The sequence below is a fragment of the Oncorhynchus nerka genome, linkage group LG20 (genome assembly GCF_034236695.1).
Source record: "Oncorhynchus nerka isolate Pitt River linkage group LG20, Oner_Uvic_2.0, whole genome shotgun sequence".
Classification (NCBI taxonomy): Eukaryota; Metazoa; Chordata; class Actinopteri; order Salmoniformes; family Salmonidae; genus Oncorhynchus; species Oncorhynchus nerka.
This window is the reverse complement of record NC_088415.1, coordinates 27132654-27155215: the sequence shown is the minus strand read 5'-3', so window position 1 is coordinate 27155215 and position 22562 is coordinate 27132654. Positions and strand designations below refer to the sequence as shown.

The following is a 22562-nucleotide window of genomic DNA, read 5'->3' as shown; positions in this document are numbered from 1 at the left end:
GCCATTGGCGCAATCTATCAATTTCCTGATGGTCTATTTAAAATGTAAAAATCTCTTTTATAGGTGCTACTTTTTATTTTCAGAAAACGTCCATAATATATCTGGTGCTAATTGTGTTTCACACTGTTTACTTACCTGCCAGTGTTGTGATTGGCTGTGATATTCGCCTATTGATTTCTCCAGCCAGAGCAACATATGTTATCAAACTTTGTGGCTGTAATATCTAGTGGAAACTGCTCTGGTAGATAAAATTCTACACGGTTTGCTCAATTTCAGTTTATATGTGAAAACAAGCACTGAATAGTGTACAGAATCATTGTACCATCTAAATCACTGTGACATATTTTCAATAACAAAAAATATATTTTTTACAGCTGTTTCAAGTTGTTGAACCAAAAGTAACTTTAGTTTTGGGCTACCAGCTTCAAACATCTGTAAAAAGATATGTCCCAGTGATTTGATGGTACAATGATTCCCTACACCATGCAAAAAAATACAATGCTAGAAAAAAAAACTCCTATGTGTAGTAGGGTTGGGAGATATTTGGGGAGACCTCTTCTATGATAGGTTACTCCAAATACCACCATATCCGATATAATAGTTTTGCGCCGTTAATGACAGTCATTCCAGACTGGGCAATTTTTGTGCTTATTTAAAATATTATAGTTGCATTCTCATTAAAATAATATTTGTATGGAAGAAGAAATAAAGCTTATTTAATTAATGTACAACATATTGAAACAGCGCAACTGATACAACTGCAAGATTGATTGGTAAAGCTCAAATAGAGTATATTCTTGCACATCACAATATATTGTCAATGTCAAATATCACTATATTAAATGTAATCATACTGTATGTCGACACAACCCTAAATATTTAGCACCTTTAAAGTTGTCTAAGTAGGAGCATGTTCATACTCGACAAGTACAGTTGAAGTAGGAAGTTTGCACACTTCGGTTGGAGTCATTAAAACTCGTTTTTCAACCACTCCACAAATTTCTTGTTAACCTCTTAAGTCGACCCTCTACTTTTTTGAACATTCTGTTAAAAATCGCGCAACATTTCAGTGCCCTGCTACTCATGCCAGGAATATAGTATATGCATTTGCTTAGTCTGTGTGGATAGAAAACACTCAGACGTTTAAAAAACTGGTTAAATCACTGCTGTGGCTTTACCAGAACGGCATTTACATCGAAAAGCACAGGAAAAACTGATCACTGAAAATGGGAAAATATATCCATGCGCTACTTGAACCCATTGATAAACGTGAACCACAATTAATTGACTGAGGTTGCAGTACCTACAGCTTCCACGCGGTGTCTAGAGTCTTGTCATTTCCCTTCGAGTTTTTTCTTGGTCAAACACATACAGGACACCGTATCTCCTCCGGTCTAGGACCGGATATTTTCGTTGAGTTTCTAGCCGGACATTTTTCCAGACGGACAGCTAATGATCTTTACATCGCCTCCTGATGAATTTTATCGCTTATTAACGTTTACTAATACCTAAATATGGGAATCTCCCAGATAGTGCAACACAGTCATAATCAGTACAGAGGATGTGTGTGTGTGTGTGTGTGTGTGTGTGTGTGTGTGTGTGTGTGTGTGTGTGTGTGTGTGTGTGTGTGTGTGTGTGTGTGTGTGTGTGTGTGTGTGTGTGTGTGTGTGTGTGTGCGTGTGTGTGTGCGTGCGTGCGTGCGTGCGTGCGTGTGTGTTTTCTCAGAACTAATGACCAAAGTGGGCCGCAGCGCAGGCTGGGTAGAGTGTGATGTGAAAAAGCAGGAACAGGCAGTGTGTGACTCCAGCCGTGTGATAACTGCACCAGCTGTGCTAAGTAATAACACAGTGACCTAAGGAACCTGAGATACACTGTTCAGAAGTAGGCCATACAATGGATACCAGATACAGTCAAACTCTCTTTCTCTCAGTTGTTTTCCTTCACTCACTTCCTCTCTTTCGCACACACTTAAACCTGTTACATCCCGTGCTAATACAAACAAATTAGGGGAAATCAATAGGAAAACACATTAGAACTAATAATGGCTTATGAGTTAAATCATTTCCCTACATTTCAGTGTTGTCACAGCTCACTCAGCCGTCTTTCATTGTAATCACAGGATGTCTCCAGTTCTGAGAGCCACCTTCTCGTGCTACTTCCTTCCTGTGGGTGTGGGCCCTGCCGTAAGCATTGTCCACTATAGCCATATATTCCTGTCCGCTCACTTACAGTATCTCAAATACACTGCCCTGCTCTATTTACTCTGCACAGCACAGTTCAATGTAGCGCATAGCAACACAATGTAGTTCTGCTTCGGAAAGCACATTACTGGACATAGGTGAAGTCATTGATGGATTGGATAGTAAGAGAATGCAACTTTCTCTGATAGTGGGTCCCAGTTTAGTCTATCCACCATACAGTTCCATCCAGGAGAGACTAGAATATATAATGAAGATAATGTATTTTCTAAAGTGCTGTGGTCTGAACCTAACACTCAGACCACAGACGCATGCCCTTCAACTGATCGCTGCCCGCACCTGCCCGCCCGTTCAGCATCATTACTCTGGACGGTTCTGACTTAGAATATGTGGACAACTACAAATACCTAGGTGTCTGGTTAGACTGTAAACCCTCCTTCCAGACTCACATTAAGCATCTCCAATCCAAAATTAAATCTAGAATCGACTTCCTATTTCACAACAAAAAGCATCCTTCACTCATGCTGCCAAACATACCCTCGTAAAACTGACTATCCTGCCGATCCTTAACTTTGCCGATGTCATTTACAAAATAGCCTCCAACACTCTACTCTGCAAATTGGATGCAGTCTATTACAGTGCCATCCGTTTTGTCACCAAAGCCCCATATACTACCCACCACTGCGACCTGTATGTTCTCATTGGCTGGCCCTCGCTTCATATTTGTCGCCAAACCCACTGGCTCCAGGTCATCTATACGTCTCTGCTAGGTAAAGCCCTGCCTTATCTCAGCTCACTGGTCTCCATAGCAGCACCCACCCGTAGCACACGCTCCGGCAGGTTATTTCACTGGTCTCCATAGCAGCACCCACCCGTAGCACACGCTCCAGCAGGTTATTTCACTGGTCACCATAGCAGCACATGCTCCAGCAGGTTATTTCACTGGTCACCATAGCAGCACACGCTCCAGCAGGTTATTTCACTGGTCACCATAGCAGCACACGCTCCAGCAGGTTATTTCACTGGTCACCATAGCAGCACACGCTCCAGCAGGTTATTTCACTGGTCACCATAGCAGCACACGCTCCAGCAGGTTATTTCACTGGTCACCATAGCAGCACACGCTCCAGCAGGTTATTTCACTGGTCACCATAGCAGCACACGCTCCAGCAGGTTATTTCACTGGTCACCATAGCAGCACGCGCTCCAGCAGGTTATTTCACTGGTCACCATAGCAGCACACGCTCCAGCAGGTTATTTCACTGGTCACCATAGCAGCACGCGCTCCAGCAGGTTATTTCACTGGTCTCCATAGCAGCACCCACCCGTAGCACGCGCTCCAGCAGGTATATCTCACTGGTCACCATAGCAGCACCCACCCGTAGCACACGCTCCAGCAGGTTATTTCACTGGTCACCATAGCAGCACGCGCTCCAGCAGGTTATTTCACTGGTCTCCATAGCAGCACCCACCCGTAGCACGCGCTCCAGCAGGTTATCTCACTGGTCTCCATAGCAGCACCCACCCATAGCACGCGCTCCAGCAGATATATCTCACTGGTCATCCCCAAAGCCAATTCCTCCTTGGCTGCCTTTCCTTCCAGTTCTCTGCTGCCAATGACTGGAACAAACTGCAAAAATCACTGAAGCTGGAGACTCATATCTCCCTCACTAACTTTAATCATCAGCTGTCAGAGCAGCTCACAGATCATTGCACCTGTACATAGCCCATCTGTAAATATCCCATCCAAGCACCTCATCCCCATGTTATTTATTTATTCACTCCTTTGCACCCCAGATTCTCTAATTGCACATTCATCTTCTGCACATCTATCACTCCAGTGTTTAATTGCTAAATTGTAGTTACTTCGCCATGACTTCCTATGTATTGCCTTACCTCCCTAATCTTACCTCATTGGGCACACACTGTATATAGATTTTTTTCTATTGTGTTATTTACTGTATGTTTGTTTATTCCTGTAACGGCTTTCTTCCTGGGAAGGAGAGGCGGACCAAAACGCAGCGTGGTTAGAGTTCATGTTAATTTAATAAGTTAACTCAAACATGAACAGGATACAAAACAATAAACGTGAAAACCTGCAACAGTCCTAACTGGTGCATAAACCACAAAGACAGGAAACAACCACCCACAAAAACCCAACACAAAACAGGCTACCTAAATATGGTTCCCAATCAGAGACAATGACTAACACCTGCCTCTGATTGAGAACCATATCAGGCCAAACATAGAAATAGACAAACCAGACACACAACATAGAATGCCCACTCAGCTCACGTCCTGACCAACACTAAAACAAGGAAAACACAAAAGAACTATGGTCAGAACGTGACAATTCCATGTGTAACTCTGCGTTGTTGTTTGTGTTGCACTGCTTTGCTTTATCTTGGCCAGGTCGCAGTTGTAAATGAGAACTTGTTCTCAACTGGCCTACCTGGTGAAATAAAGGTGAAATAAATCAATAAAAGTAAAAGACTATAGGCACGCTATATCACAGAGAAGCAGACAGCTAGATGATGTCACAGTATTTCAGGGTGGTAGGTAGCCTAGTGGTTAGAGCATTGGGCCAGTAACTGAAAGGTTGCTGGATCGAATCCCTGAGCTGACAAGGTAAAAACCTGTTGTTCTTCCTCTGAACAAGGCAGTTAACCCAGGAACAGTGGTTCCTGGTAGGCTGTCATTGTAAATAAGAATTTGTTAAAAAATCATTATAAAAAATAAATCCCACAACATTGCCCCCATCAATCCAGCGTCTGATCCTTTAAGATAATGTTGTTCAAGCCCTAATGAAACATACTTATTTGAAGTGGTAATTTGAGGTACGGTTTCCATCCTTTCTGTGTAAATTGCCCTGGAGGCTGTGTAAGCACCCTCGGACTCTCTCTGCCTCTCCCAGTCTCTCTCTGCCTCTCCCAGCCTCTCCCAGCCTCTCTATGTCTCTCTCTGTCTCTCTCTGCCTCTCTCAGCCTCTCTCTGCCTCTCCCAGCCTCTCTATGTCTCTCTCTGTCTCTCTCTGCCTCTCTCTGTCTCTCTCAGCCTCTCCCAGCCTCTCTCTGTCTCTCTCTGCCTCTCTCTCAGCCTCTCAGCCTCCCCCAGCCTCTCTCTGTCTCTCTCTGCCTCTCCCCCACACACTCTGCTCATTGTCCTCTCCTCTCTGTGTTCTTCTCCTTCGCTCTCTGCCCACCTTTCGCTGTTTGTTTTTTAAAGAAACACTTTCTGTTGGTGTGTGTTTGGGTTGTGTGGTGTTGTGGTTGTGGCTTAGATCTGTCAGTGTTGCTCGTGGCCCAGGGTCCAGGGCTCAGGGAGGGGAGGGGAGGGAGAGAGGGCTGTCACTGAAACCCTGCCTACTTTATGTCAACACTCTCTCCAACACAACACACTGGGGTTAATCACTCCAACAAGAGGGAGATAATTACTTCTAATTAGAACCATTCATCATTAGACCTGTCACTGCATGGTGGGGGGTGGGGGGTATGTGTGTGTGTGTGTGTTTGCGTTTATGTGTCGTTAAGTAGTTGTTACAATGCAGTGAGGAGAGGGAGAGTGAGAGACTTTTCAGGGTTTTTCCACCATACTGCCTGCACTGGACACTGGCCCTCTCTTTAACTCTTTAACCACAGAGGCCAGACTCATTCAGATTGCACCTTAAAACATATACTGTAGACGTCCTGCTTGGCTAAGGAATAATGAATAAGCTCAGTAAGAAAGCTAGGAAGTTAGGGAAAATCAGTGAGTATTACACAGTAAATGAAGAGACTTGGCCTCTCCTCAGGCAGTAAAGCACAGTGCTTAAATCATTGAGTGAGAGGCAGAGAAATGATGATTCTCCTATGATGACTGCTGGATGTAGAAGCCACTTGCCTCAGTCCCCACTGAGGCAAGATGACAGATGACATCTCTCTCTCTCTCTCTCTCTCTCTCTCTCTCTCTCTCTCTCTCTCTCTCTCTCTCTCCTTCAATCCCAGGAATATTGTATATACTGTAAATATCTCTCTTCCCCCCCTTCTATCTCTTCTCCCCCCGGCCAGGACGCCGAGAGCTGAGATGAGGAGATTACTCTCCTTGACACATTCCAGTGGCCCAGTGGTGGCCCCATAAAGTTTCCCCCTTAGGGTTGTAATGATGTGCAAAACAACCCTGGAAGCAACAGTCATAAAGATGCATTCAAATATTTTCCCCAGGTGACCTGTGTGACTATTTATGTACTGACATGTACTGTATGTGTAACTGATAGATGCACACACACACACACACACACACGCACACACACACACACACACACACACACACACACACACACACACACACAACCATGTATGTATGTAAATTGTAAAGCCTTTTGTCTGTAATGTCTTTTTCGTTATGTGTCGGATCCCAGTAAGACTAGCTGTCGCCATTGGCGTTGACTAATGGCGATCCTAATAAATTAAATTAAAATCAAATTATGTAGTTAGGTAGGTAGCTTAGCGGTAAAAGTGTTGGGCCATTAACTTAAAGGTTGCTTGTTCCAATCCCAGAGCCAACAATGTTAATTTTTTTCTTGAGCTTTAGGGTGACCCTGGCTGTGACCTCACTCTCAGAGGGTGTCTCGGGGAGTTGTGATATGCAAAATCATATTTGAAATAGAACAACTATAAGCCCCCATCAAATTATGTTAGCATTCTCTTAGGTGCATGAGAATCAGTGAAAAAAGAACGTGTCGGGGGCTAGGGTTAGGAGCTAAAGTTAGGGTTAGGGTTATGGTTTTGGCTAGGGTTAGGAGCTAAAGTTAGGGTTATGGTTTTGGCTAGGGTTAGGGTTAGGGTTATGGTTTTGGCTAGGGTTAGGAGCTAAAGTTAGGGTTAGGGTTATGGTTTTGGCTAGGGTTAGGAGCTAAAGTTAGGGTTATGGTTTTGGCTAGGGTTAGGAGCTAAAGTTAGGGTTAGGGTTATGGTTTTGGCTAGGGTTAGGAGCTAAAGTTAGGGTTATGGTTTTGGCTAGGGTTAGGAGCTAAAGTTAGGGTTAGGGTTATGGTTTTGGCTAGGGTTAGGAGCTAAAGTTAGGGTTAGGGTTATGGTTTTGGCTAGGGTTAGGATCTAAAGTTAGGGTTAGGGTTGAGCTGGGGTACGGACATGACGTCAGGGTTAGGGTTGAGCTGGGGTATGGACATGACGTTATGGTTAGGGTTGAGCTGGGGCATGGTATTGATGTTAGGGTTAGGGTTGAGCTAGGGTATGGACATGACATTAGGATTAGGGTTGAGCTGGGGTATGGACATGACATTAGGATTAGGGTTGAGCTGGGGTATGGACATGACATTAGGATTAGGGTTGAGCTGGGGTATGGACATGACATTAGGATTAGGGTTGAGCTGGGGTATGGACATGACATTAGGATTAGGGTTGAGCTGGGGTATGGACATGAAGCTAATGTTATGGTTAGGGTTGAGCTGGGGTATGGACATGAAGCTAATGTTAGGGTTGAGCTGGGGTATGGACATGACGTTATGGTTAGGGTTGAGCTGGGGTATGGACATGAAGCTAATGTTAGGGTTGAGCTGGGGTATGGACATGACGTTATGGTTAGGTTTGAGCTGGGGTACGGTATTGACGTTAGGGTTAGGGTTGATCTGGGGTATGGACATGACATTAGGGTTAGGGTTGAGCTGGGGTATGGACATGAAGCTAATGTTATGGTTAGGGTTGAGCTGGGGTATGGACATGACGTTAGGGTTAGGGTTGAGCTGGGGTATGGACATGAAGCTAATGTTAGGGTTGAGCTGGGGTATGGACATGACGTTATGGTTAGGGTTGAGCTGGGGCATGGTATTGACGTTAGGGTTAGGGTTGATCTGGGGTATGGACATGATGTTAGGGTTAGGGTTGAGCTAGGGTATGGACATGACATTAGGATTAGGGTTGAGCTGGGGTATGGACATGACGTTAGGATTAGGGTTGAGCTAGGGTATGGACATGACATTAGGATTAGGGTTGAGCTGGGGTATGGACATGAAGCTAATGTTATGGTTAGGGTTGAGCTGGGGTACGGACATGACGTTAGGGTTAGGGTTGAGCTGGGGTATGGACATGAAGCTAATGTTAGGGTTGAGCTGGGGCATGGTATTGACGTTAGGGTTAGGGTTGATCTGGGGTATGGACATGATGTTAGGGTTAGGGTTGAGCTAGGGTATGGACATGACATTAGGATTAGGGTTGAGCTGGGGTATGGACATGACGTTAGGATTAGGGTTGAGCTAGGGTATGGACATGACATTAGGATTAGGGTTGAGCTGGGGTATGGACATGAAGCTAATGTTATGGTTAGGGTTGAGCTGGGGTACGGACATGACGTTAGGGTTAGGGTTGAGCTGGGGTATGGACATGAAGCTAATGTTAGGGTTGAGCTGGGGTATGGACATGACGTTATGGTTAGGGTTGAGCTGGGGTATGGACATGACGTTATGGTTAGGGTTGAGCTGGGGTATGGACATGAAGCTAATGTTAGGGTTGAGCTGGGGTATGGTATTGACGTTAGGGTTAGGGTTGATCTGGGGTATGGACATGATGTTAGGGTTAGGGTTGAGCTGGGGTATGGACATGAAGTTAGGGTTAGGGTTGAGCTGGGGTATGGACATGAAGCTAACGTTAGGGTTAGGGTTGATCTGGGGTATGGACATGAAGTTAGGGTTAGGATTGAGCTGGGGTATGGACATGAAGTTAGGGTTAGGGAAAGGGTTTGTCCTGTTTGGTCCCAGTCAGGAGACCAGATGCTGCTGGATGTGGTGTTGGAGGGTCAGTAGGAGGCACCCTTTCTTCTGGTGTAAAAAAAGATATATATCCCAATGCCCCAGGGCAATGATTGGGGATGTTGCCCTGTGTAGGATGCCGCTAACTTAATCGGGTGTCCTGACTCTCTGTGGTCACTAAAGATCCCATGGCACTTATCGTAAGAGTAGGGGTGTTAACCCTGGTGTCCTGGCTAAATTCCCAATCTGGCCCTCATACAGTCACCTAATCATCCCCACCTTACAATTGGCTCATTCATTCCCCTTCTTCTCCTCTGTAACTATTCCCCAGGTCGTTGCTGTAAATGAGAATGTGTTCTCAGTCAACTTACTGGTAAAATAAGGGTTAAATAAATTAAATTAAAATATTTAAAAAACCAAACATTCAAACAGTGTATACTACTATCCTGTTACATGCTGGTGCAATGTGTGCCCCTCTGAGAGTGGCCTATAATCTCAGGAGAGGGCATGAGGTACTCAACTGCATGTTAATCTAAGCCCCTCTGAGAGTGACCTATAATCTCAGGAGAGGGCATGAGGTACTCAACTGCATGTTAATCTAAGCCCCTCTGAGAGTGACCTATAATCTCAGGAGAGGGCATGAGGTACTCAACTGCATGTTAATCTAAGCCCCTCTGAGAGTGCCCTATAATCTCAGGAGAGGGCATGAGGTACTCAACTGCATGTTAATCTAAGCCCCTCTGAGAGTGGCCTGTAACCTCAGGAGAGGGCATGAGGTACTCAACTGCATGTTAATCTAAGCCCCTCTGAGAGTGCCCTATAATCTCAGGAGAGGGCATGAGGTACTCAACTGCATGTTAATCTAAGCCCCTCTGAGAGTGCCCTATAATCTCAGGAGAGGGCATGAGGTACTCAACTGCATGTTAATCTAAGCCCCTCTGAGAGTGACCTATAATCTCAGGAGAGGGCATGAGGTACTCAACTGCATGTTAATCTAAGCCCCTCTGAGAGTGCCCTATAATCTCAGGAGAGGGCATGAGGTACTCAACTGCATGTTCATCTAAGCCCCTCTGTAACCCTGTAAAACAGGCTGCGGAAATGAGTCCTCAATTAGGCTTGCTGGTCCTAGGACCCCACGGACCTCCCAGCTCATGAGTTCATACACACATACCAAGCCCTTCTCTACTAGCAAGCACGGTAAGGGGAACGGGGGGGGGGTTCAGCAATACAGTAATATGTCAATGTTATAATAATTCATAATGTGATAATAATTCATAATTATTTTCTACACATTTGCAAAAAATTGAAAAAACTGTTTTTGCTTTGACATTATTGGGTATTATGTGTAGATTGATGAGAAAAATAAACAATTCAATCCATTTTTGAATAAGGCTGTAACGTAATACAATGTGGAAAAGTTCTGAATACTTTTCCGAATGCACTGTACGTGTGTGTGTGTGTGTGTGTGTGTGTGTGTGTGTGTGTGTGTGTGTGTGTGTGTGTGTGTGTGTGTGTGTGTGTGTGTGTGTGTGTGTGTGTGTGTGTGTGTGTGTGTGTGTGTGTGTGTGTGTGTGTGTGTGTGTGTGTGTGTGTGTGTGTGTGTGTGTGTGTTTGTACGTGTGTTTATTTGTGCATGGGCATGAACATTGATCAGCTCTGTGACAGCAGGGCCATTATGATATTTCTATGAAGAATGTGAGGCATAATGTTGGTATGGTTGCTCCACTAACCCCCCTTTTCCACAAAAGCCGCTCCTGGAGAATGTCAAGGGCCCAGTGATATGAAGGGGTTAAGGGGCAGTGGTGGGCTATAAGGGGTTGGGGACATGAAGGCACAGATTGGTTTGTAGATAATGGGAAGAGGAGAGTGAAACGGGGCTCCCACTTCCCCACAGTACAGGCACAGAGCCCCCCCTCTCCTCTGTCGATACAGGGATGCCATCCTGTGTACGAAATAGGAATTGCATAGTTGCTGGCTGTTGATGTAAGGCTGCAGTAGTAGTGTAAAACATAGTAGACGACATTTGACAATAAACTCCTCAGATGTAAAGTAACTGGGTATTTTATTGTGTTAAAAACAATCTGACATTAACAATCCACAAAGGACTTTGGAAGTAATACAGTGCACCATGTCAACTTTGGCCTTGAACTTTGAACTGTCTTCACAGACCACCTCTCCTCCTTAACCAATATCAGCTCTCCTTTCCCCCAAATATACACAAAACACTCACGCACGCACACAGACACACACACTCTTTCTCTCTCAGAAATAATGTTGGGGTGCGTAACATAGCAAGGAATAGAAAGGATCAGCGATTGGAGGGCAGTGTAAAGAACAATGATGCTAATTGGACAACCGGATCAACATTTACAGAAAGATCTTTTAAATGATGGTATTTTTGGGAGAATGTGTAGGCCTATGGTACAAATATAAGCGCTCTATTCAATCCGTATCACAGAAGTTCAGCGTTACAGCGTGATTGAAATTTAAAGGCAGCTCAATCGGAAACTGCCTTAACATTTCTAGTGTGCAAACTCTACCGTTTCAGCAATACAGATTGAATAGAGCCCTTAGTCTCTACAAGAAAACTAAAAAATCCTCCACGTCATATTAGCTTATCTGCACACATAAATACATAGCATAACCATATTGACATTGTGCTTTCTCAACTCAGTCGCACTTCTCAGAAGTAGCCCAAAGGCCGGCACATGGTAATATTGAGTCGTTTCATCCTACCATCCAAAGGGAATGTACACACTCCCATCCCCCTGGACCGGATCGTACATAAAACATTCTCCATTTAGGCTGCTAAGGCATCCATTTTCTCCTTAACCCAATTTAATTGCGAGAAGGTAGAGAGAAAAAACAGGGAAAATATGCGTACTTTCACTATGAAACACTATTTTCCACCATCATGGTAGAGTAGCTAAATATTAGTACTAATATTTATATATTACTTAATTCCATTATTTTCCTTTTAGATTTGTGTGTATTGTTGTGAATTGTGAGATACTACTGCACTATTGGAGCTAGAAACGCAAGCATTTAGCTACACCCACAATAACATCTGCTAAATATGTTTATGTGACCAATACAATTTTATTTTATTTTATATTTGGATGTTGCGTATTGCTGCAACCTGATTGGCTGAACACGATATGCATCATCCAGGACTAGCATTAGCTACTGTAGCATGGTGGTGGAAAATGGTGTTTCATAAAGTATGCATATTTTCCCCATTTCTATCTGCTTTCTCACCATTAAATCAAGTTAAGGATGAAATGTATACATTTGTAGCCTGAATGGAGAATGTTTTATGTACGAACAGGTCGACGTGGGACATGAGTGTACAGCCGGCTGCATTCCATTCCATTTGGACGGTAAAATGAAATGACTCAATATCGCCATCTGCAGACCTTTGGGTTATCTCAAAGAGTATGTCCCAAATGGCACCCTATTCCCTACATAGTGCACTGCTTTTGACCAGAACCCTGTAGATCTTGGTCAAAAGCAGTGCACTTTAGGGAATAGGGTGCCATTTAGGGAGGCAACCAAAGTCTCCAATGTCCATATGTAGCCACTAACATTGGTCATGCAATTAAAGAGCACAAAACTACAGTCCACTTAACTTATTTTCCTCAGTCATTCAAGAGTTAATAATGACATCTTTATAAAGCAGGTATAAATAACAGACAGGATTTAATACATCTAAACGATCTCGTAGATTCCACTGGGATAAGGGAAAAAGTAAAAGCATGTTTTATTTTACAAAGCCACTTGTCTTTCACAACAGACTATATGTCTGTATATTGAATCACCACAGAAAGTCCTTGGACCAGGCCAGGTCTGTACACGGAAAAATCACTAGGTTGCGCTCTACTCTAACAGGTTTTGCTGAACACAAGGCAGCAACGGTATCCTGTGTAATTGACACACAGAAACGGGCCTACAGAAAAAGCAGCAAGGATAGGAGTTCTTATAATGTCTGTACTTTATCATTTTGTTTTATTGTACCTGATTATTGTCCTTGAATTCAGACAAAACTGTCATTTTTTGCAATTCTTGGCACCTCAGTGGTGATATTTGTCTGTATGTGTTTATGATATAATGAACATATTACATAGCAGGGAATTGACCAGAAACACTCTTCAGCTCTCTTGCCAACATGCGCGCGCGCACACACACACACACACACACACACACACACACACACACACACACACACACACACACACACACACACACACACACACACACACACACACACACACACACACACACACACACACACACACACACACATCTACATAAACAGTGTAAAAGAACAAAGTAGGTACCATTTAGAATAAGAATCAAGATGTTTTCACACATAAATATCATGCTTTTAGCCCAAAGATGGGATGTCGTATTTAAAGTCTACTATTCTTTCACAAGGCCTTGCAATCCCACCTACACATTGATGTTGTGCAGTCTGTCACTAGTACCATCTCAACTCCCACATGTAATTGTGTCAGCACACAACACAAGTCATTACAATCAGAAAATACACACAGGTCATTTAAATAAAAGACTAAATAAAACACAAGACATATTTCTCGTCACCCCATGAACATATATGTAGAATATCTTCCACTTGCTCTACCTTGTCAGCCATTTTGAAAAACAAAATCACAATAGAACCATTCTATTGATCCTGTACACTCTCTCTGCTTCAGAATCTACCCTCATTGTGAGTACTCTATATACACTGGAATGACAGTACAGTGCCTTCTCCAATCTGTAGTTGTTTGGACCAAAATGCTAAGAAGTATATCAAAAGCCTAGCTCTACCACAAAGCACACGTCTACATTATGTTATCTTTGCATATAAAACACGTGAAATGTGATTATATCTACGTGGATCAATCTGCATTTGGAGTTATGTGTATTCTGTCTTGATCCCATTGTTTTTGTCCATCTCACAATTTGTCATCCACATCATCATCAAATTCATTGTCATCATGGGTTGTAAATGTGTGTATGTCTGTTTCCGTTCTGATATTCCAGTTACGAGCCAGTTGTATTTCCGTTGAGAGATTGAGTTACACACACTGAGCCATCCTTTAACTTGTTAGGCTGTCTGTCTGTCTGTCTGGCTGTCTGTCTGGCTGTCTGTCTGTCTGGCTGTCTGTTCAGTTTATTCTGCTGTGGTGAGGTCTCTATCAGAAGCTCTCCAGCAGAGTGCATACAAAGTGACTGACAGCTGGGGCAGATAGAATTAGGATGGGGTATTAATAGAAGGCAATACAAGCAAGGGGTGGTAGTCAGGGGTCAGGTGTCAGGGAAGAGTGAAGCATCATGGGGCAGTAGATAGTGGGGTGTCGGAAGGTAAATATTCACAAAGAAGGAGGTGCTGTGTGTGTGTGGTTGACCCCCTCCATAAGTCCTTGGTCTCTATCAGTCTCTGTCCCTCTCTTTTCCTCCTCTTTTTTCCTCTCTCCCTAAACTCTGTCTGTATCAGTCCCTCTCCTTCTCCTCTCTCTGACTGTTGTTACTCCCCTGCGCTTCGCGGTGCTCGTGGGGAGGGCTTCCCGTCGTGGGTTCGGCGGTTCCTCCCCTTGCGGATGTCCTGAAGATGCTTCCACTTCTTGTTAGGGGTCTGGACCACAGGGCCGAGGGGCGGGGCCTGTTTGGCAGGAGAAGCCGGGAAGCTCTTTCCCGATTGGGCATTCTTGCGCGCCCAGACCTGCTCGCAGATCTGGTCCACGGTGCTAAGATTGGGGTGGTCCACCAGCTGCATGAAGTCCCGGTACCACATCTTCTGACTGGTGGAGGGTGGGCCGCCACTACGGGGTCCAATCGGAGGAGAGAGTCAGCGGGTGGAGAGGGGGAGGAGGAAGAGGAGGGTACTACCTCCAGTGTGATGTCCAGTAGGGTCTGGGTGAAGCCGTGCTCCATGGCGTGGCACTGGTAGAGGCCCGTGTCACGTTTCAGTACCCTCCTTACCAACAGTCCCCGCTCTGTGTGCAGGACACGGTCATCTAGACGCAGCTGGATGATTAAAGCACAACTGAAGATTAGAGCTTGAAACAGTCCATGTGAACCAAAAATCACTTTAAAAAAAAGAATTATTGGAGGGGAAAGAGTTACTATGAATGACCTCTCGACTGTACAGCCGTTAACTGTAACTTTACCTAGTAGTTTCATACCTCCCTCTATGTGCTCTCACCTCTTCCCTGGGGTTGTGGGGGTGTTTCTGGAAGGTCCAGGTCACTCTGGCCTGCAGGGATTTGGGGATACACTCCAGGAAGGTACTGCTCCCCTCCACCCCAAACAGCCTCCTCTCTGCCACGCGGTGCTTGTGGTGGTCTGTACCCCATCAGATAATGTGAGATTGCAATTTTATTCAACATTTATTTTACAGTCTTGAGGTTGACAACTTATTATTTCCAGTAGTGTAAGTAAATGTGCATGGGTGTTAATATGCCATCCAAACTCTGAGATAATCACACAGACCTTTCCCTTTCTTGTGCAACACCCTCACTGAGCACATGATATGGCATAATTGTGTGAAATCACCATGTCGTGCCATTTGGGTCATTTGTATAATAATTCATGTCATTGTGAGTGACAGAATGCTCTATTGTAGTCTGGGATGTAGGGGTGAGTGAGGTCAGGATGTGGCTTTGGCACGGGCCAAAGAGAGATTATGGCACAGAATCCCACTAATCACCCTGCCCTCTATGAGTGGGAGCATGGGAGAGGGAGTAAGATCCTGGTCACAGTGCGCTGAATGCTAACTTGAGATCAGTGTGTAACTAAAACTTTTCTGCAAATCTCCTATTGACATCAGCCTAATTTCTGTGAAAGTCTGAGTTCGGGAGTTACAGCAGAGTGAAAGAGTCTTACCTCCTGAACACAGCGTGTTGGGGTCTCCATTCCTCACGTCCTGACGACGGAAACGCCTGGAAAACAAGAACAAAGTGAAGTGTTGATAGAACATAGTACAAAGCGTTGCTATGTCTGATCTCTTGTGATTATAATGACTAGAGTAGTAGTCCATAGGGGTATGTACACTAAGAGTAGGGTTGGAGAGTTTAGAGTTGACTGGGTAGAGGATCAGGTTTGGTGATGTTTACAGTTTTAAAGGTAGTGGGTAAGGTTGATTAGGGTCCATTGTTGGGCAAATAGCATATACTGTAGGTTGTTTACTATCTGGTGTTGGGAAGATAGCATGTTAGGTTGTACGTTAGAATTTGGAAATTTGTGTACCGTTTGGTGTTGGGAAGGTAGCGGGTGCAAGAGGTGCCGTCCCAGGCGCAGTATGGGTCTCTGGCCAGGCAGCACTCAGCACAGGCCTTCCCATAGACACTGCAGCGATGCAGAGGAACCTGGGCCAGACCCGTGTCTGAACCCACATACAGCTGTTGCTATGGGCAGAGAGAGAGAGGGGAGCAATGTTAGTGACATACAGTCAAATGGATATTAAATATCTTGGAATTCATCTTGGAGAGCTCGTACATTGGTGCCTATCCTTCTGATGTTATGTTAGCTCTTAGCTCTTTTCTCATTTCAAATGTATTTTTGTATTTTCTCCCCCACCTTTCTACGCCCCTAAGAAGATGCTTAACAGATTCTTTAGAGGTAAGTGTGTCTCTTACCCGCTTTGAGGAGATCTGCATGTTAATGATGGATGAGGCATCCTGCAGAGAAGAATAAATGGTTAATTATCCCACTCCTAAATATAAACATAACTATATACTTCCATAATATACTCAATAATGTATACATACGGAGGCAGCATGATGGATGGGTCCTCTCACCTTGAACACCTCTAGCTCTTCCAGTAGCAGGTCCTCCATGTTCTTCCAGCTCTCTTTAGGTACAGAGATCACCTTCAGCACGGTCCCTTTGTCTACAACACAGACAGGTTTCAGACTGGATCACACACTCTATCCCTGCTTACTATTCCATATACACACGGCTCCTTTTATACATTCTACTTAGTATAACACACAGAAGTGCCAATATGGGGAAAACAAAGCACACTTACACTGTTATCAGTATAAGTGTGTATAAGTGTGGATGCCAGTCTGTTTCTGCTCTCTTGACAACTCCTAATGGAATTGTCATGCAAAATGTTTGGATTGAAAATGACATGTTGACAGTTGGCAAGAGCACAAACAGATCTGGGACCAGGCTAAGCATAACGAGTAAGGGCTACATATAAGTAGTTACCTGTGCCAATGAACATGACGTCATACTGCCCGTCTGCGGCGCCCACCCGGTCCACAGCGATCTGGGTGAAGCTGTAGTCTACGTTGGTCCTCAGGAAGACTGGCCGGCGGTTCAGGGGGTATACAGGGTTAAACATCAGAGGGTGGTGACGCGCAAACTGGATCACGTCGTCAGGGAAACCCTTGGTGGACTCGAAACTGCCGAACGTCTTGCTGGGGCACTAAGGGGTCAAACAGAGTAACAGTACAGCGGTTATTGTTAGGTTATTGTGGTTATTATAAGATTATTATCAGGTTATTAGGGTTATTATAAGGTTATTATGAGGTTGTCGGGAGGTTAAAATGAGTTAAAACAGGCTGTAACAAACGTTACACATATAGGCCTATCTAAATGAGTCTGAAGTGAAAAACAGACATGGTCCTCTAACTAAAGGTTAAAAGGGTAAAAGGTCATTCCTAGACCAAACATTGTATGTAGAGAATATGCGTTTCTATGATCTATGAACTTAATGTTTATTATTTTCATTGACTGTCAAATGCTGTATCTTTAAAACTTCTCTAGGATAGGGGGCAGCATTTGGAATTTTGGATGAAAAGCATGCCCAACTTCAACTGCCTGCTACTCATCCCCAGAAGATAAGATATGCATATTATTAGTATATTTGGATAGAAAACACTCTGAAGTTTCTAAAACTGTTTGAATCATGTCTGTGAGTATAACAGAACTTATGTAGCAGGTGAAACCCCGAGGACAAACCATTCAGATTTTTTTATTTTTTATGTCACCCTCTTTTCAATGAGTTTTCATTGGGATTGCAGTTCCTACCGCTTCCACTGGATGTCACTAGTATTTAGAAATTGGTTGAGGTTATTCCTTTGTGTAATAAAGAAGTACGGCCATCTTGAACAAGTGTCACTTCATGTGTACTGTTTGATAGAGGTACAAGACCAGAAAGCATGCTTGAGTTTGTTGTCTTCCTGTAGTGAACACAGATCATCCCGTCTTCAATTTTATCGATTATTTACTTTAAAAAATACCTAAAGTTGTATTACAAAAGTAGTTTGAAATGTTTTGGCAAATTTTACCGGTAACTTTTGAGATATTTTGTCGTCAACTTGCGCAAGTTGGAACCGGTGTTTTTCTGGATCAAACGCGCCAAATAAATGGACATTTTGGATATATATGGACGGAATTAATCAAACAAAAGGACCATTTGTGATGTTTATATGACATATTGGAGTGCCAACAGAAGAAGCTTGTCAAAGGTAAGGCATGAATTATATTTTTATTTCTGTGTTTTGTGTCGCGCCTGCAGGGTTGAAATGTTTTCTCTCTTTTGTTTACTATGGTGCTATGCTCAGATAATAGCATCGCTTGCTTTTATTGATCGAATGACTATGACTTTTCAAATCACCCAGCAGTGCTATTGGCAGAGTTAAGTCCAGGTAAAGGTTGCAATTCTTCAGCCATTCCTGAACCTGCGACAAAAAATGATTTTGTGTCTTCGCAGCAAAACCTGCAGAGTTGGGGTGGATGTATTTTCTCTTCAGTGAATTGTGGAAACAACGGGTAGCCATCTGCGTTCAGTAAATTTCCACAGAGCTACGTACCATGCCAGGGCGTGGGTAGGGGACTTTGCCCTGGAAGGGGACCCACTGATAGTTTGGCCCCTCTTTGTGGGCGAAGGGCCCCAGGAAGGCCCTGCGGATGTCATTCATGGTGTAGATACACACAGCTGATCCCTTGAATACACTGCTGCTGGGAGGCAGGGGACGCACAGTTAGAGACAAGGCCTACTATTAAACACACTATCATAGTCAGGAACTACAGTAACACACAGGGTGGGAAGACACATGCACACACACACTCAACACACACACACACACACACACACACACACACACACACACACAGACACACAAACACACATACACACATACACACAAACACACACACACACACAAACACACACACACACACAGAATAACTCAATACATCGCCTTGTTTAAACTCTGACCTAGAGGTAGAGAAGACGGTGTAGACCAGAGGGTTCTTCCTGTCCCTGGTCTGCAGCAGGAATACGTCCCCTGTGGCAGGTCAGAGGTCAAAGGTCAGAGAAACACAAACATAACCTCCCGCTCTGTCCATTTAGCTCAGATGAATCTTCATTGGTTGTGTGTAGATATCCCCTGCCCAGATATAGCCTGGAGTGAGAGCTAGGATCAGATAACGAACTCAGACTTTAACGGTTACTTACGGAGCTCATCAAAGTAGGTGTCACTGCCGTCACTGCCTGGCACAGAACAAATGAGACGAGTCTTCAGGAAGGTGGTCCACTTATTGACCAGACTACGCTGGCCACCCATATCATTCTGCAACAACAAACCAAATAGACATTATAGACCAATGTTATAAAGTCAAGATACCCGTAATAATATGTAACTGTTGTATGAACAATAATCATTGAACAATGTTGTATACAAAACAGTGTCAATGACACAGTATACTGGATGTGTCCACCAGAGGCGAAGGAAAAGTTATGAATGTATGGAATAGTATTAACTAGGGTACGGTATGGTACAGTACGATTAAGTATGGTACAGTATGGTACAGTATGATTAAGTATGGTACAGTATGATAAAGTATGGTAGTGTATGACAAAGTATGGTACAGTGTGATACAGTATGGTACAGCATGATAAAGTATGGTACAGTATGATAAAGTATGGTACAGTATGATAAAGTATGGTACAGTGTGATACAGTATGATACAGCATGGTACAGTATGATAAAGTATGGTACAGCATGATTAAGTATGGTACAGTATGATTAAGTATGGTACAGTATGATTAAGCATGATACAGTATGGTACAGTATGGTAGATATGATTAAGTATGATACAGTATGGTACAGTGTGATTAAGTATGATACAGTATGGTACAGTATGATTAAGCATGATACAGTATGGTACAGTATGATTAAGCATGATACAGTATGGTACAGCATGGTACAGTATGGTAGATATGATTAAGTATGATACAGTATGGTACAGTATGATTAAGCATGATACAGTATGGTACAGCATGATACAGTATGGTAGATATGATTAAGTATGGTACAGAATGGTACAGTATGATTAAGCATGATACAGTACGGTACAGTGTGATACAGTATGATTAAGTATGGTACAGTATGGTAGAGTATGATACAGCATGATTAAGTATGATACAGTATGGTACAGCATGATAAAGTATGGTACAGTATGATTAAGTAAGATTACGTATGGTACAGTATGGTACAGTGTGGTACAGTATGATTAAGTATGATACAGTATGACACAGTATGATTAAGTATGGTGTAGTGTGGTACAGTATGATTAAGTATCGTACAGTATGGTACAGTATGATTAAGTATGATTAAGTATGGTGCAGTCTGATACAGTATGATTAAGTATGGTACAGTCTGATACAGTATGATTAAGTATGGTCCAGTATGGTACAGTATGATTAAGTATGATAAAGTATGGTACAGTCTGATACAGTATGATTAAATGGTACAGTATGGTAGAGCATGATTAAGTATGATACTGCATGGTACAGTATGATTAAGTATGGTACAGTGTGGTACAGTATGATTAAGTATGATACAGTATGATTAAGTATGGTACAGTATGGTACAGTCTGATACAGTATGATTAAGTATGGTCCAGTATGGTACAGTATGATTAAGTATGATAAAGTATGGTACAGTCTGATACAGTATGATTAAATGGTACAGTATGGTACAGTATGATAAAGTATGGTCCAGTATGGTACAGTATGATTAAGTATGATAAAGTATGGTACAGTCTGATACAGTAGGATTAAATGGTACAGTATGGTAGAGCATGATTAAGTATGATACTGTATGGTACAGTATGATTAAGTATGGTACAGTATGGTACAGTGTGATACAGTATGGTAGATATGATTAAGTATGGTACAGTGTGGTACAGTATGATACAGTATGGTACAGTATAATCTGAGTGGCGTTCTCACCCTGCAGAGCTGTCCGATGCGGGAGTAGGTGGACTTCCCCAGACCCTGAGCCTCCACCGCCGTCTCCCGGAAGAAGAAGAAGATCTTATCATCGTCTGGGTTCTCACTCTCTGGCACCCAGAACGAACCCACAAACTTAGGCTCTGGAGGAGAAAACACTGCATGTGTTATAATGCACTATAAGGCACAATAGTTATTATACATTCACTTATATGAGCCATTATATGTGTGTGTGTCTCATAGAAAATGTTACCACTTGATACACACACAATCAGACACAATTAGAGATACAAACTTGGTCTCGTAGGAATCGTGCTAATTGTATCAACAACACATACTTATATAGGCAGCTACACACCCATACTGACAAACAGTGCACACACTCAGCACACACACACTCAACACACACACACTCAACACACACACACTCAACACATACACACACTCAACACATACACACACCCAACACATACACACACTCAACACACACACACTCAACACATACACACACTCAACACACACACACTCAACACATACACACACTCAACACACACACTCAGCACACACACACCCAACACATACACACACTCAACACATACACAAACTCAACACACACACACACACACACTCAACACACACACACACACTCAACACATACACACACTCAACACATACACACACTCAACACACACACTCAACACACACACACTCAACACACACACACACAACACACACACACCCAACACATACACACACTCAACACACACACACCCTCAACACACACACACACTCAACACATACACACACTCAACACATACACACACTCAACACACACACACTCAACACACACAGACACTCAACACATACACACACTCAACACACACACACCCAACACATACACACACTCACCGTTGAGCCAGCGTGAGTCGTGTTGTTCAGTGCGGATGGATGGTCGTCCCCCCAGACTGCGGAAGATGGTGAAGTCTCGTCCCATGAGGTCTGTGGCCACACCCGCATATAGCTCATCACCTTAGAGACAGAAAGAGAGGGGGACAACATGCAGTTGCTACGCTATGAATTTATAGTACCTGTGTAAGTGGCTGCAGTGCCATCTCGTACCACCAAAAGACGCCTTGAAGGCTCTTGTGTACTTGTGTACATTTTAGTCATCTAGCAGACATTCTTATCCAGAGCGACTTTCAGTTAGTGCATTCATCTTAGGTAGCTAGGTGGGACAAGCACACATCACAGTCATAGGAAGTACATTTAGTAGAGTAGGCTGATAGCCTAAAGGTTGAATGTATCCTTAACCACAGATCTAGGATCAGATTACCTAAGCTATTTACCATTCTAAACCGTTAAGAGGATG

At 43.5% G+C, this 22562-nt stretch overlaps 1 protein-coding gene across 1 annotated transcript in view; it reads right to left on the bottom strand.

Moving 5' to 3' along the window:
• Window positions 1-10985: 10985 nt before the first annotated feature.
• The window catches only part of LOC115102170 (semaphorin-3B-like), a 168196-nt gene continuing 156619 nt past the window's right edge, over window positions 10986-22562 (bottom strand). The window contains 13 exon segments of the mRNA XM_065005351.1: window positions 10986-14754; window positions 14757-14970; window positions 15149-15288; window positions 15829-15884; window positions 16192-16349; window positions 16581-16622; window positions 16743-16834; window positions 17158-17377; window positions 18768-18912; window positions 19175-19244; window positions 19415-19529; window positions 21194-21336; window positions 22103-22222. Coding sequence (XP_064861423.1) covers window positions 14471-14754; window positions 14757-14970; window positions 15149-15288; window positions 15829-15884; window positions 16192-16349; window positions 16581-16622; window positions 16743-16834; window positions 17158-17377; window positions 18768-18912; window positions 19175-19244; window positions 19415-19529; window positions 21194-21336; window positions 22103-22222 — 1799 coding nt within the window. The 3' untranslated portion in view covers window positions 10986-14470.